Source organism: Alosa alosa, chromosome 11 (genome assembly GCF_017589495.1).
Source record: "Alosa alosa isolate M-15738 ecotype Scorff River chromosome 11, AALO_Geno_1.1, whole genome shotgun sequence".
NCBI lineage: Eukaryota > Metazoa > Chordata > Actinopteri > Clupeiformes > Clupeidae > Alosa > Alosa alosa.
In genome coordinates this window covers 29211846-29226632 of record NC_063199.1, presented here as the reverse complement: position 1 = coordinate 29226632, position 14787 = coordinate 29211846, and the positions used below count along the sequence as shown (strand labels likewise).

The following is a 14787-nucleotide window of genomic DNA, read 5'->3' as shown; positions in this document are numbered from 1 at the left end:
GGAGAGGGCAGTGTGCAATATGTGTGTTGGAGAAGCTTCCTCATGAGACAATGTGCTGTGTATTGGGGGGGCAGTGTGCTGTAAGCATGTTGGGGATGTGTGTTGGAGAAGCTTCCTGATGAAATAATGTGCTGTGTATGTAGGGGGGGGGGGGGCAGGGACTTACTATTGCAAGCAGAGTACTGTATGTAATGTATGTGAGTGATGACAGTGAAGATGTGTGTGTGGGCGGGAGGGGAGTGGAGCAGTGACTGTGTGTGTGTGTGTGTGTGTAGTGTGTAGGTGGGTAGGTGGGGGCAGTGTGCTGTAAGTATGTAGAGGATGTGTGTTGGAGAAGATCCTGAAGACAATGTGCTGTGTATGTGGGGGGCAGTGTGCAGCAAGTATGTAGAGGGAGGCTTACTGTAGCAAGCAGTGTGCTGTATGTATGTGAAGTGATGACAGTGATGATGTAAGTGTGTGTGTTGGGGGTCAGGGACTTACTATTGCAAGCAGAGTACTGTATGTAATGTATGTGAGTGATGACAGTGAAGATGTGTGTGGGCGGGAGTGGAGCAGTGACTGTGTGTGTATGTGTGTAGTGTGTGTGTGTGGGTAGGTGGGGGCAGTGTGTGCTGTAAGTATGTAGAGGATGTGTGTTGGAGAAGATCCTGAAGACAATGTGCTGTGTATGTGGGGCAGTGTGCAGCAAGTATGTAGAGGAGTGCTGTATGTATGTGAAGTGATGACAGTGATGATGTAAGTGTGTGTGTTGGGGATGGGGGTGGGGTGGGGGATGGGGGGGGCAGAAAGGCTAGGCAATCAAGGACATGGGTAGATGGAGGAGAAATCAAAAATAATAAATAAAAAGTGTGCAAAAGTTGGAGAAAGTCAGATATGTGTGTGTGTATGTTATTTGTACTACAGTAGATATACTGTGAATTCTGTTCTGACCACCCTATGCATACCATATCTATCTAAAGAGACTTCAAGCACATTTATTCAGTTTCTCATTTTTGTTGGTTTGTGATTTATTGCCCATAAAAAAGTAGCAATAAATCCTGTGGTAAACATGATTCCTAGCAAAAGTCACTGTCATTGGCCCATTGAAACCATCAGGGCAGAGTGTATCCTAACCTTTCCCCTGCTGTGCCAAATTGCATACTGGCATTGCACCCAGGGTCACAAAGCTCAGCACATCAGGGAGTCAGTGTATTTGGGAATGCAGCATGTGTTTATGTCTTTCATCCTCTTGAGTGACCTAATATCCTGACTTCCTTGGCCATGTCTAGATATAATTGCTCATTTGTGATTTCCCATAGCATAATGTATCCACTTCTGCATTTGAGTCAAAGTGAGCCATATGTACTTTATTTATTTATTTTTTTATTATTATTTTACTTTCATACAATACTTTTGCTTACCTTGTCTGTTCTCAGGATGTTCTGACATATCCTCTTTGCATGCACAATCTGACAGTGAGAGTGAAGTCAACCAAGCATCAAATCTTAAACAGACCAACAATTACGAACATATCTATCAGTGGTTTGAATATTAGCAGGGCCACCCGCTAATGCGCTAATGCTATACTAAAAGTGCCGCTTTAATAAATGTGCTGTCTGACCCATATCATTTGTATGTGTGATATGGTGCTTAGTCATTCCTTTTTCTCTGACTTTTGCCAGTGTCTCTCATTAATCTTGCTCTCTCTCTGTCAGCTGGCAGCAAACACAACAGGCAGCGGTGACAGTGATACAGCTCTTTCTTTCGTCAACACTGTTATTAACAGAGTCATGGCTGGGAATGCATAACCAGCAATGATAGTTGCCGAGTTGTCTTAATGGAAAATAACATTGTAAAGGTTAAAGAATTTCCCATTACTCTAGCCAGGGTGTGTTTTGAATGAGTTGGCTATAATCAACTGAATCTTATATTTTTGCATATATATGTGAGACGAAAGTGGGCGGGGGGGATCATAAATCCAAAGAAGAGATTCATGAAGCCAAAACTTTTTGGCTTTTAGCCTTGGGATTCTGACATTAGTGAATGCAGGAACCACCACTGGAATGAGATAAGAGGACAGAAAATAATTAACTTTTCACTTTTCTTACTGTAGGTTTTATAATCCTACAATGCTGTTCTGTTTGTCAAATTTTACACTAAGGATGCATCTGGAGGTGAAAATAATCAAACAAACACACACAACAACAAAACAAACTGTTATACACTGAATAATGTATGTCCGTGTAACAGTCCTCACTCACCTGTCAAGCTTGATGATGTACATAAAGTGACCCTTGGACATACACTGCTGTTCAAAAGTTTGGGGTCACTTAGAAATGTCCATTCCAGTCCATTATAGACAGAATACAAGCTGAGATCAGTTTGCTGAGATGCATTGTTTTTTTAGTCAGGCCAGCAGTTTTTAGATTACATTATGTCATGGGCTTACATACTGTAATTACAAAGTGGTTCTCCAGTGTTTCCTCAGTTAGCCTTTTAAAATGCTATCAGATTAGTAAACAGAATGTGTCTTTGGAACATTGGATGAATGGTTGCTGATAATGGGCAATGTAGATATTGCATTAAAGATCAGACATTTATTTCTACAACAGTCATTTATTTTACAACATTAAAGGAGAGTGAGTGCTTCGGCATCGGGCTAGCCATGCAAATAAATCACTGTTTTACACCATTTAGCCTACGAGGCTCAATGTATCTCCACACTTCATTGGTAGACTTCCGAGGGCCCTGACATTTAAAACGAGACATTGAGAACTTTGAAAAAACACTGGTAAACGACAAGACGATTTATACAGACAGTATCTTCACGAAGTTTAGCGTTTGCAGCCATCTTGAATTTAGTCACGATAAGTCGAGCGACGAGTAAGAATGAACAGGTATAATAAGGGATCAGATTCCAAAAATAATTCCGTGGAAATGCATGGATTCCAGTTGCTGCTACTGGAAGAAAATCGAATCCATGCATTTCCACTGAATTATTTTTAGAATCTGATCCCTTATCATACCTGTTCATTCTTACTCGTCGCTCGAGATATTTTGCAGTTTCAGAAAACAATTCCGCCACAGACCAGGAACTCCCTGGTTTAAAGTCTATGGCACAAATGCAGATGCTATTTTAAGGGCGCATGCATGACCACAGGCCTGCATGAATGAATGCGTTGCACACCAATCTACAGACACCCCCGTGCACAGACGGAAACATTCAAAGCCTTGATAATTTGTCCATTTCCCGGTTTTGTTCGTGCATTGGTGACCTAAAAATGTAGTAGCCTATATAGTACAACATCTACATGCAATATCTTTACAACAACAACGCCTAATTATGACCTATTCATTTAGACAACTTTATACAGCCATATAAAGGCTAAAGTTGCCTTTAGTTTTGTTCCAATTTACCATTGTGTATGGCTTTAAACATCGCGTGCGCTTTAACATCAGCCTAAGCATTATTCCAGCTGCGCTAAGGTTTTAAGCACCATCATTGTGCCCACCTTGTTGTAGCCCATCTGAAATAACTCTTACCTAAGCATTATAACCATTATTAAGGTTTTAAGCACCAAAATTTTGCCAACCTTGTTGTAGCCCATCTGAAATAACTCCAAGCTTTGTTATGTTCCCTCCATCCTTTCATTATTTTCAAAAAACGTTTAATATCCATGATGGCCTTGAAGCCTTGAGTTAGTGAATTATCTTAAATCAGCTTTTATGTGCTGTTAACCAGCAACCATAGATAGTACAAGAAAGCAGCAAGTATGGCTACAATTTCTGTAGTTGCTGCATCCATTCATTGTTATTCTCTCTCCTGCTCAAACAAATGTTGTGCGTGCATTAAGTTGATGATAATGTGTTTACAAACTCTACTTAACAGAAAATATTGCAAATAGCCTACTGTCATGCAGTTAATGGGATACTGTGCAGAGTTGAAAGTTAGGTCAACTTGGAAACTGTTTCTAGTTGTTGAGTTGCCTGAGGGTACAGGGATATGGTAGGCTAACACTTTACTGATGGGTGAGTTCATAACACATTTATAGTAGCTGTCAAAAACTGCACATAAAGCATTCATGACTGTTTCATGAGACATGACTCAACATTCATATCAAACCTTTCATGAATGTGGAAGACATAACGATGACATTTTGTGAAAATAAAAGTCTAACAATCGCAAAGCAGCATTGCTATTTTTCTCTCCAGCCTTTGTACATATTTCATGAATATCTTATGAAGTCTACATCAATTGTCACTTTACTATACAAGTTGTGAAGTATTCGTAATCACTGAGTTTAACACTGGGAGGTAGGCCTAAACTAGCCTACATCCAGCTGACCCGTATTTGTGTAACCTGAAACGGTTGGACATTCCCAGTAGCAAAAGATGAGAAATCATCTGCAAAGGTTACATCATAAAACAAATACATTTTTATGAAACAAAAAATATTTTCTTGACCATGTTCTGTCTGTTTGGCACTGGAGTAGCCCATTGACTCAGATGTGCAAGGTAAGAGGTTTGGAACAAAAACGGCAATGCTGCTTTGCGATTGTTGGACTTTTTCTATTTTTTTAAGTATATTTTTGGGCTTTTTTATGCCTTTAATCAGATAGGACAGTGGAGAACAACAGGAAGAGAGAGTTGGGGTGGGATCCAGAAAGGACCACGGGGCGGGAATCGAACCCGGGTCATCAGCGTACGGTGCAGGTGCCCCAGCCAGTTGCGCCACAGCTGGGGCCTGCAATTGTTGGACTTTTACTTTGACAAGTTGTTGTCGTTCTGTCTTCCACATTCATGAAAGGTTTGGTATGAATGTTGAGTCATGTCTCATGAAACAGTCATGAATGCTTTATGTGCCGTTTATGACAGCTGATATGAATGTGTTATGAACTCACCCGTCAAGTAAAGTGTTACCGGAAATATTAGAGGACTTAAGGAGACGTGATGCTGAATTGCATGCCGATGCCATTTAACCCAAATGCCCCAGCGGCAGCACGGGAGAGTATGTTAGATTACATTGTACATTGCAAAAATATCACCATGCATTCATAACCTCGTGATTCAGTGAGAGTGATCCCAAAACATCGGAAAGTATGACTTTGTGACAATTCTGCATTACATTTTGTCAAGAGGAAAAATCAATAGCTAACTGTTCCCAACTGAACAGTGATTATAACGCTGTGAACGCTCCTGGCTGCGCCTGGCAAATATGCCACCATAATAGCAATCAGCTATGGAACAAGCGTGCCTGTTGTTAAAGGGAATGTGAGATGACGCTCTGATTGGTTTATTGCACGTCACGCCCAAACCACACCCATGATTAATGTAGCTACTTCAGACCACCCCATTTTAGATTTGCGTTGGGCGCAACAGTCAATTATCCCACCGGTAAAATAGCATCAGCGCCCAAGATCCACCCACAAAGTCACTTGCGTTTTGCGCAAAGACACTTCCGTTTCAGACCATTAAAATAGAGCCCTAAAAGTGAAGCATAAAGTGTATTATTACACACTTCAGGGTGCTGCAGAATGCTCCATTCACTTGAATGGGCCTTCCCAACGTTCGGTGGTCTGCTAATTCTCAATAACAGACCGTTGCTAAGTATGACAGAAAGTCAAGGAAAATGGGCTTTGTGCTTCTAATTTACATCTTTCATATTACTGTGCAAGGACTGGAACTTCATTCAAAAGTGAAAGTAGACGGTTGATCAGCTGTGTTCTAAAGAATGTTTGATTCAAGTTCAGCGTGTGCTGTTGCAAACTATTTGTTTCTCACCAAAAGCCACGACGAAACGGTAACAAATAGCCTAGGCTATGTAGGCTAAACAGTCACACGTGGGGAGTTTATTGTTTCGTTTGGCAAGTAGCCATGTAATAAGCGGGATAATGTATAGAATGCCGGACATTATTGGGAAAATAAGTCTCATCAGGGCGGAACAAGTCCGGTTCACCCTGTCGGGACTTATTTTCCCAATAATGACCGGCGTTCTATACATTATCCCTTACGTAGCATAGTGCACCTGGTACATTTGGCCTACAGTGGAGGCAGCAGTCAATCAGAGAGAGATCTCAAGACTACAGGATGTTCTGAAGAACCCTCAGCACGTAGCCGGTGTCAGAGGGAAGTCAACTGAGCTGTAATCTTACACTCTTCCTGTCAGATTGATTCTCAAGGTCCTGTCTACTGTATGTACTCTCATCTCTCTAAGACTGGGTGACTCGATCAGATGAGTGTTTTGTCCTAGCATGTCTGGGATGGTAGAGGCAGGGCTTCTCGCTTTCTCCATTCTATCTCTCATTCATTCACACCATAAGATGGAGTCAGTTGTGCTCACACTCAGTCTGGGATGCTGTTTAGTAATCACTCTTCTCTTAATGACCATTGAGCTGATAGCATCTTGCATCTCACCTCTTGAAAAACGATCTGCTAAACATGCTACTTTCCAGAATTACATGACGTCCATGTCTCTCACAAAAGGGTCTCTTTTTTTGTCTGTAGAGAGTATGTCATATTTTGCAGATCTATAATTTTCTTCAGCGTTTTGCATAACAAGGGGGATTGCTTTCATACAACAGTTCAATTACCACCTAATCTTTAAAGACACCAGAGTCTGTTTTTGTAGAGTAGTGTAGTGAGACTGTGAATATGTAAACACTGAATTTCTGGGTGTCTTGGCTGTCTGGTGGTGTTTCCCTAAAATGTGACTCCTCTGCTTCCTGCAGTCCAGAAAAGGTTGCCAACAGCTTACAAGAAAGCACTCTAATCTAGAGAAAAGGTTTTGAAAAAATACAGTTATGCCTGCTATGATACAAAGAACATGCCCACTGCATAGTCCATGTTGCATATCTGAGCTGCGTTACCTGTGTCCACTAACTGTCACTGTTGGTTACAATGTATAATTTGTGGAGTGATTACTAGCAGTGAAGTGTGCCGGTGGGGATGTCCTGCAATACTGTCACTCATCATGACTCATGGAGTACCTCTTGTCTAATCAGAAATTTTAAAATAATTAGACCGGACCAAACTGTTGTATAATCTTTGTTGTCACTGTCTCTCACAGTATATGTCCAGATTGAGACAGGCTCAATCCTATCGTACCATACATAATGTTGAGTTTTGGTAACCGGCCCAAAATGACCTCACTTCAACATTTCTAAAATCCTCACCTTACTCTTGTTTAATATTGCTACAAATTCAGATCAGCATTAAGAATTCATTTGAAATACCACACATTTCTGATTAGAGGGGAAAAACAAGTAGGAAGTCAGAGGACCCCCAACAGTGCAGATATGAATTGCCATGAACAGCCTTAGCCTCTCCCAAAGGCTTTGATGGACGTGATGAGAACATTTCAAGTTGAATTGTATCATCTTTGTACTTCTATTACTGCTGTAGTGCGACTCACCCTCTCCTCCACATCAGTGCCACAGAGTCATGCTCGCAGAGTTCATGTGGTAACCATTCCAAGCACTGGCACTCAACCAACTACACTACAATTAGTCACAGTGACTGACTACCGTATATAATGGGATTATGCTGTAAAATATGGGAATGAATGTGACATTTCTTTAATCCGGCGAGTTGTGAATTCTGCTTGACAGACCAGGGTCACACCACTGCAAAAGACACATTGCACAGAAAGATAAAACTCAACCTTATATTGCCTAATCATAAAGACATCCATAACATCATGGATTGTTGATTACCTGACGAAAAGACCACAGTTTGTAAGGATGGGAGGATGTGTGTCCGAGAAGGTGGTTAGCAGCACAGGAGCACCGCAGGGGACTGTACTCTCTCCTTTCCTTTTCACATTATACACCTCAGACTTTCAGTACAACTCTGTAACATGTCATCTGCAGAAATACTCTGATGACTCTGCAGTTGTAGGGTGTGTGAAGGATGGGGAGGAGATTGAGTATAGAGAACTGGTGAACAGCTTTGTGGCATGGTGTGGAAACAACCACCTACTCTTAAATGTGGCCAAGACCAAAGAGATGGTAGTAGACTTTAGGAGGGTAGGAGGGCTAGGACAAAGTTAAACACTCTCTCCATCATGGGGGAAGAGGTGGAGGTAGTGGAAAACTACAAATATCTGGGTGTACATCTGGATAACAAACTGGACTGGAAGTGCAACACTGAGGCTGTTTATAGGAAGGGACAGAGCAGACTATACTTATTGAGGAAGCGTAGGTCTTTTAATGTGTGCAGCAGAATGTTGAACCTGTTTTACCAGTCTGCTGTTTCTAGTACTATTTTCTTTGCAGCCATCTGCTGGGATACCAGTATCAGGGCAAATGACACCAAAAAACTCAACAAGTTGATAAAAAGAGCTGGCTCTGTAATTGGAAGTACACTTGAACCCCTAGAGTTAGTTGTTGAGAGAAGGATGTTGCAAAAGCTCCTTAACATTATGGACAACACCTCACATCCACTGAATGAACTACTGGTCAAACAACAGAGTGTTTTCAGCTGGAGGTTGCTCCAACTGCGCTGTAGCAAGGAGCGTTATAGAAAATCATTCCTGCCCACTGCCAACTCCCCTTTGTGCCGTGAGAGAAAATCTTATGATGAAAGTCAATGCAGTTTACAACCTCTTTAACAGAGACTATATCCAATTGTATTTATTTTTTAACTTGTATGTATGTTTATGTGTGATATATGTTTATATTATTAATTGCTGCTGTAACACCATAATTTCCCTTTGGGAATGAATAAAGTAATCTATCTATCTATCTATCTATCTATCTATCTATTTTTCTAAGATTTCACAAAATGCAAAAATAATGACAAGACCATACAGAAAAAAACAACAATAGTTTATTTGTAACCTTATTTTTGTGTATGAACTACAAACTCTGGTTTCTATAATCGATCTTCGTCTGTATTTTCTTTAAAGGTCATGAAAGTACGCGTACATGAAAATCACTTTCTTTGTCTTTTACAGCATGTTTCACATTTCCATTTTTCCGAAGAGGTTGGCACATGTAAAATCAAAATTAAAAAAGTTGTAGTTTTTTTGTTTTTAATTTTTAGAATTTTATTCTCAAAATGTATTTTATATAAATCTACCACTAGAACAGCATTCCCTCTCTGACAAGAAAAAGAATGATGTGGAACAAAAAAAAAAGAAACCAACAAACAAAATAGTCTAATCCCGTCTCCCGACCCAAAACACACAGATGCTCACATGATGCGATGTTACAAAAGGAGTAGCAATCACTAGAATTCACAGCCAAACTCTAAAACATATTTACCAAATGAACATGGATGGGAGCATAGATACTGAAGAACCCTTTGAGGTTGACCAAGGTTCCAACATGGACAATCCAGTGTCATCCTGTACATGACTCAAATACAATCCAAATGAAATGTATAAACATGTCATAGCGGTTTACCATGGCTCTAATCTCCATGTGGGCATAAATGGGTACACTCATACATGAGCTGCATTTAGAAAAATGTTTTTGCTTCAATATCATAGTATCATTTCTTTATTTCTTAATTATTTTATTTTTTTCTGAGTCAGTTCAAATTAATTTTGTGTGTTGTATATTCCATGGCACCTGATTCAGCTGGTGAATTACAAAAATAAAATTTGTCGCTTGACACAGACACACTGATAAATACAGAATAAATACAGAGTCATCATGGTTGAAGAATTGTCCTAAGAAAATGTACCCACGATGTCTATAAATTTTGAATGTGAACTTCACTTTATATTAAATGACAAATCAATCTGAAATCTAACAATGATAATAAAATAGAACAGAAATGTTTGTAACAGATGTATTAGCCCAAATCTCCATCTCAGATACAGTAGTCCACTCAGGGGCTTGTGGTTACTAACTCACCATTTTTGTGTTCATCCATTTCTCTGTTGGTTTCCATGGTGACTGTTAAAGTACATTTTCACGTTATTTATTTGGAATTATAATGGGGTACTTTTCCTCTCAAAGCATAAAAGCAGGAGGTTTGAATAATTACCGTTCTTTCCTGGTTAAACTTTATATGAGAAGTAGATCATTATCATGAGACAATTGATGATACTAGATGACTATGAACACAACAACTTCTTGTTTAAAAAAGCCTTGGACTCTTGACTGTAGAGTGGACGGGACAGGGGGAAACTAGAAGCTCTGGGGGCTTTCTCATCATGGAAAATGAGCAGTGTTTGTTTGGCAATCACATTATGATTCCCCATGTTGTTTCATATACATCAGGGCTTTTTTATTTTAATTCTCAGGGATGCCTTTCCTCTTTTGATGTTGTATCTGCTGCCGGTTAGTCTCAGGACTCTTCCATTTTTTTTTTTTTTTTTTAAAAGAGATGAGTCCTGAACGACCGATAAGTAAGATGTTCGTAAAAAACCTGGACATCTGTTTAGCAGCTCCAGCTACCTGCCAAGTCCCAGATCGGCTCATCTCCTCGTCCCCGGGATCTGGCGTCTCCGCCATGGCCTCTCCTCTGGGCTCTCCTACTTGGGAGGCTGGCAGAGGGGACGCTGCAGCTGCAGCAGGCCTGGGCTAAGGCTGTGAGGTGATTGTTTCAGACAGATGAGAGGCAATGTGTTTGGACACAGCAGGGACTAGGGAGACATGGGGGTGGGGTGGGGGATTGGGGGTGTGAAGGAGCTGATAAACGGCGGTGATGGAGGTTTGGGGAGTATTTTTGGAGGGTAATTTGCTGGCACATCTGCAGTGGTGTGAGGCACAGCAGCAGAAAGCAGTGAGAGCTGAGGCCTGTCAGATGGGGTCTGGCTAGGGCTTATAACTGAATCTCTGTGTGTGTGTGTGTGTGTGTGTGTGTGTGTGCGTGTGTCCCACCCACAGGACTACTAGCTCTGTTCTGGGCTGTTGCATCAGTGTCACACATAAATCTATATTTAATTGTCCATTCATGAATGTTTATCATTGGGCTTTTAAGAGCTCTGCTCTCCTCACAGCTCTGAGTAATTCAGTAGCTTTTGTGTCTCCACAGGCCCTGGGTTCTGAGTTTTGGCTTAGTTTAAAATAGGGGACATATGTTCATCACTTTGTGACCCAAATCCATTCACTTGTCAAAACCCAAGTTTGCGCCTGTGTCTGATGCTTGTGAGTGGCAGCCTTAGGGTGATTCCAAGTCGTTATCGGATTTAACCACAGACAAGGCCTCGCTCAAAAACGTTTTAAAAGGACCGAGCCCTTAATCTAAATTAACAGATGGCCACTGGAGATTAGAACAATTAATTTGGGGGCAGAGGGGCGACTTTAAAAATGACATGTGGTGCATTATGCCTAAAGTGAGACGACAACATGGATGCTCTGGACAGTGCAAGACGAGAAACAACAGGATATGCACTGAATCATCTCTTGTTTGGAAGGTGGCATTGGGCTCCTTTCGTACAGAGAATGGTCTCGATTAGATTTACACAGAGTTTAGAAGCATATTAGTAAACCAACCACCAACCAACCATTATAAAAGAAAAAAAAGGGACAATTAAAAAAGCAAAACATGAAGATATAAGTGCTGAAAAAATAATTGCAAGATACATTTTTTCTTGATTTAACCACAATAGATTTTTTTCTTAAATAAATAACTTCTGTTTTGTAAAGACACTTTTGAAACAGTTGACATACCCTAGTTCCCAATGTCAATACGTATCCATCATCGCCTACTTATAGATACCGATCTGTCAGTTCCTAATATTTTTTTGTCATCCTCTTAATAGTCAATAGTCTTAATGTTTCTCTAGTTGAGTCCATTTTGATTCTCATCATGAAAACACAAGATCAGATTTGGGTCTCTTGCACATTGTCTTTCGAGCCCGCACGGATTAGCAAAGGTTCGTGCGCCGAGCTGTGTATGGAGTTGATGGTGGTCACATGGTTGTAGGGGGTCTTGAAGTTGGCATTGTAGTGGTTGAGGTGCTCGTGCTCGAGCTGTGCCAGGGCCAGGTGGCGCTCCATGGCCTGCCCACCGGGCACACAGTCCTCGTCCACGGTGATGATCTCGATGCTGCGTGCTGGGGCGTGGTGGTTCTGTTGGTGGTGCTGCTTGCGCATCTTGTAGAAGATGATGAGCATCACGGCCGCCATGAGCGTAATGGCCACGAAGCAGCCGATGATGATCTTGGTGGTCTTCATCACCTCGTCCAGCCCGTTGAAGGGCCCCTCGCCCAGGGTGGTGACAGGGACGGTGTAGGGCTGCTCCGTGGACTTGGTGGACTGCGGCAGGCGTGCGGCGGCGGTGGTGGTGGTGGTGGTGGCTAGCGTGGAGGATGACTCCCAGAGGCCGGAGGAAGGGGTCGGGCCGACCCGCTGCGGCACGGTGGCGTGGCCTTCCTCGTGCTCCATGGTCTCCACGGTGACCGTGGTGAAGTAGGTGAAGGTGCTGGTCTCGGTGGAGGAGACATTGAGCGTGGCCGAGGCCGTAGTGTTGCCCGCCGAGTTGCTCACCATGCACGTGTACATGCCCGTGTCCTGCATGGTGACGTTGGTGAAGTTGAGCGTGCCATCGTTGAGCACCGAGATGCGCACCTGGTAGTTGCCGTGCGTCACGATCGAGCCGTTCGGCGTGATCCAGCTGACCGAGGTCAGCGAGCTAGCGCGGCACTTCAGCTCGGCCGCCATGCCCTCCGTCACGTTCAGGTCTGCGGGCGGCTCCACGATGACCGGTGCGTAGCAGTGGAAGTTGCTCTGATCCAGCTCGCCGATGTAGCGTCCCCGGAAGCTGGCCGGGCTGCTGCAGCGGGCGCAGCAGCTGGTGTTGCCTGGCACCATCTCCTTCAGCCACCAGCTGAGCCACAGGATGTCGCAGTTGCAGTTCCAGGGGTTGTGGTGCAGCTGCACCCGCTCCAAGTGGTGCAGTGGCGTGAAGAGGTCATGTGGCAGCAGTGTGAGGTTGTTGTGCGCCAGGTTGAGCTCCACCAGCGACTGCAGGTCGTCGAACGCGTTGCGCTCGATGGTCTGGATCTGGGCGTGCATCATCCACAGCTTCTGCAGGTGCACCAGGCCCTTGAAGGAGCCCGGTCGGATGTTGGCCAGCTGGTTGCCGGACATCTCCATCTCGCCCAGCCGCACCAGCGGGTGCAGATTGGGGATCTCCTTCAGGTTGCACATGCCCAAGTTCAGGTAGCGCAGGTTGCTGAGGCCCTCGAAGGCCGTGTCCGAGATATAGGTGAGCCGGCGTAGCTCTCCCAGGTCCAGGCGCCGCAGCGAGGGCACACGGTTGAAGGCATTGGACGAGATGCTTTCAATGGGGTTATTACGGAGCCAGAGATCCTTGAGCTTGGACAGGTACTCGAAGGCCCCATTGGGGATAGTGGTGAGCCGGTTGTCGAACAGCTCCAGTGTGTTGAGACTGGACAGGCCGTTGAAGGCGCCAATTTCAATGTTGCGGATCTGGTTCTTGCTGAGCTGCAGGATCTCCAGGTGGCGCAGGTGCTTGAAGCTGTCCACCTTAATCACCTGGATGAGGTTCTCCTGCAGGTTCAGGTAGCGCGTGTTGGTGGAGATGCCGTCGGGCACGTCGCGCAGGCCGCGGCGAGTGCAGATGACCTTGCTGAACTGGTTGCTGCAGGAGCAGACAGAAGGACAGGTCTGGGCACGCACCAAGCCCGCCACCACCAGCAGCTGGAGGAAGAGCAGCAGCACGAACAGCGGGTCGGACAGGGCCCGGTTCCACCTAGGACCTCTCATGGTCTGCTGCTGCTGCGGAGAGGACGTCATCTTGTTCAACATTCATAATTCATTGGCTGGTTGTCGACTCTTTGGGAATTGGTGTGATTCGGACAGTCTGCAAAATAAATAGAAAAGAGAAGAGAGAGAAAGAGACAGAGAGAGAGAGAGAGATAGAGAGAGAGAGAGAGAAAAGAAGAATTAGGTCACTCTGGGATTAAGCTTTTTACTTTTTATGGACTTGTCAGGAAGATGTATGTTGAACACTCTCAAGTAAACAACTTGTTGTGCCATTATAGGACTTAAAATAGTTATCGTAAAAAGGGCACCCAAATCCAAATGCAAGCGGCCCAGACAACAAACTGCACATAGTGTACATATTTCCCAGATCTCATGTGTATTTCAGAATAGTATCACAAATTACACCTACAGTAAATTTTTAAAGCACCCTATTAATATTGCATTAACTGCACTATTTTAGTCTACTACTACAGTAGTTGTCATTGAAATTCCTGTAAAATCACTGCAAGCTCTCCCTGCAGTGAATGAGTGTATGGTGACTAATGTAGTGTCAGGAGATCGCAGTGCATCACACGACCCTGCGCAGTACTCTGCACAGACATTCATGATCAAGGAGCCTTTGCAACTTGTACTTGGGTTTGGGTTTGCCCTTGGCGTGTGTTCAGTTCCTTCTGCTTCCTTTTTTTCTCTGCCCTGTGTTCCCAAGGCTCTCTCTTTCTCTCTCTCTCTCTCTCTCTTTCTCTCAATCTCAGTCACAAAAAACTGGCAGTACTACTACACTGAGATAGGCTCTCTCTCACTGTTTTTCTCTTTCTTGGTCTCTCTGTCTTCTTTTTGTCTGTCCCTCTCTCTGTGCTTTTTCTTTGTCTCTATCTCTTTGTCTCTCCATGTCTTTTGTTTCTGCCTCTTTCTTCTTTGTCTTTCTCCCTGTCCTTTTCTTTCTTTCCATGTGTGAAAGAGATGTGCCTCTATATGATGTATGTCCCTGGACTGGGAGAACATAAATAACTGTGGAAGCTGCCAGTCAGCACCCAGCCCTCCAACCCAGCCGATCTGATCTGAGATGTTCTGATTACAAGTCAGAGAGAGATAGAGATGAAAAGCATGCACAGTGCCACAT

General features: G+C 43.4%; 1 protein-coding gene across 1 annotated transcript; it reads right to left on the bottom strand.

Moving 5' to 3' along the window:
• Positions 1–8786: 8786 nt before the first annotated feature.
• On the bottom strand, positions 8787–13765 carry lrrc4ca (leucine rich repeat containing 4C, genome duplicate a). Its single transcript, XM_048256806.1, has one exon. It carries the CDS (start codon positions 13707–13709, stop codon positions 11760–11762), a length of 1950 nt encoding a protein of 649 aa, XP_048112763.1. The 5' UTR covers positions 13710–13765; the 3' UTR covers positions 8787–11759.
• Positions 13766–14787: the final 1022 nt, after the last annotated feature.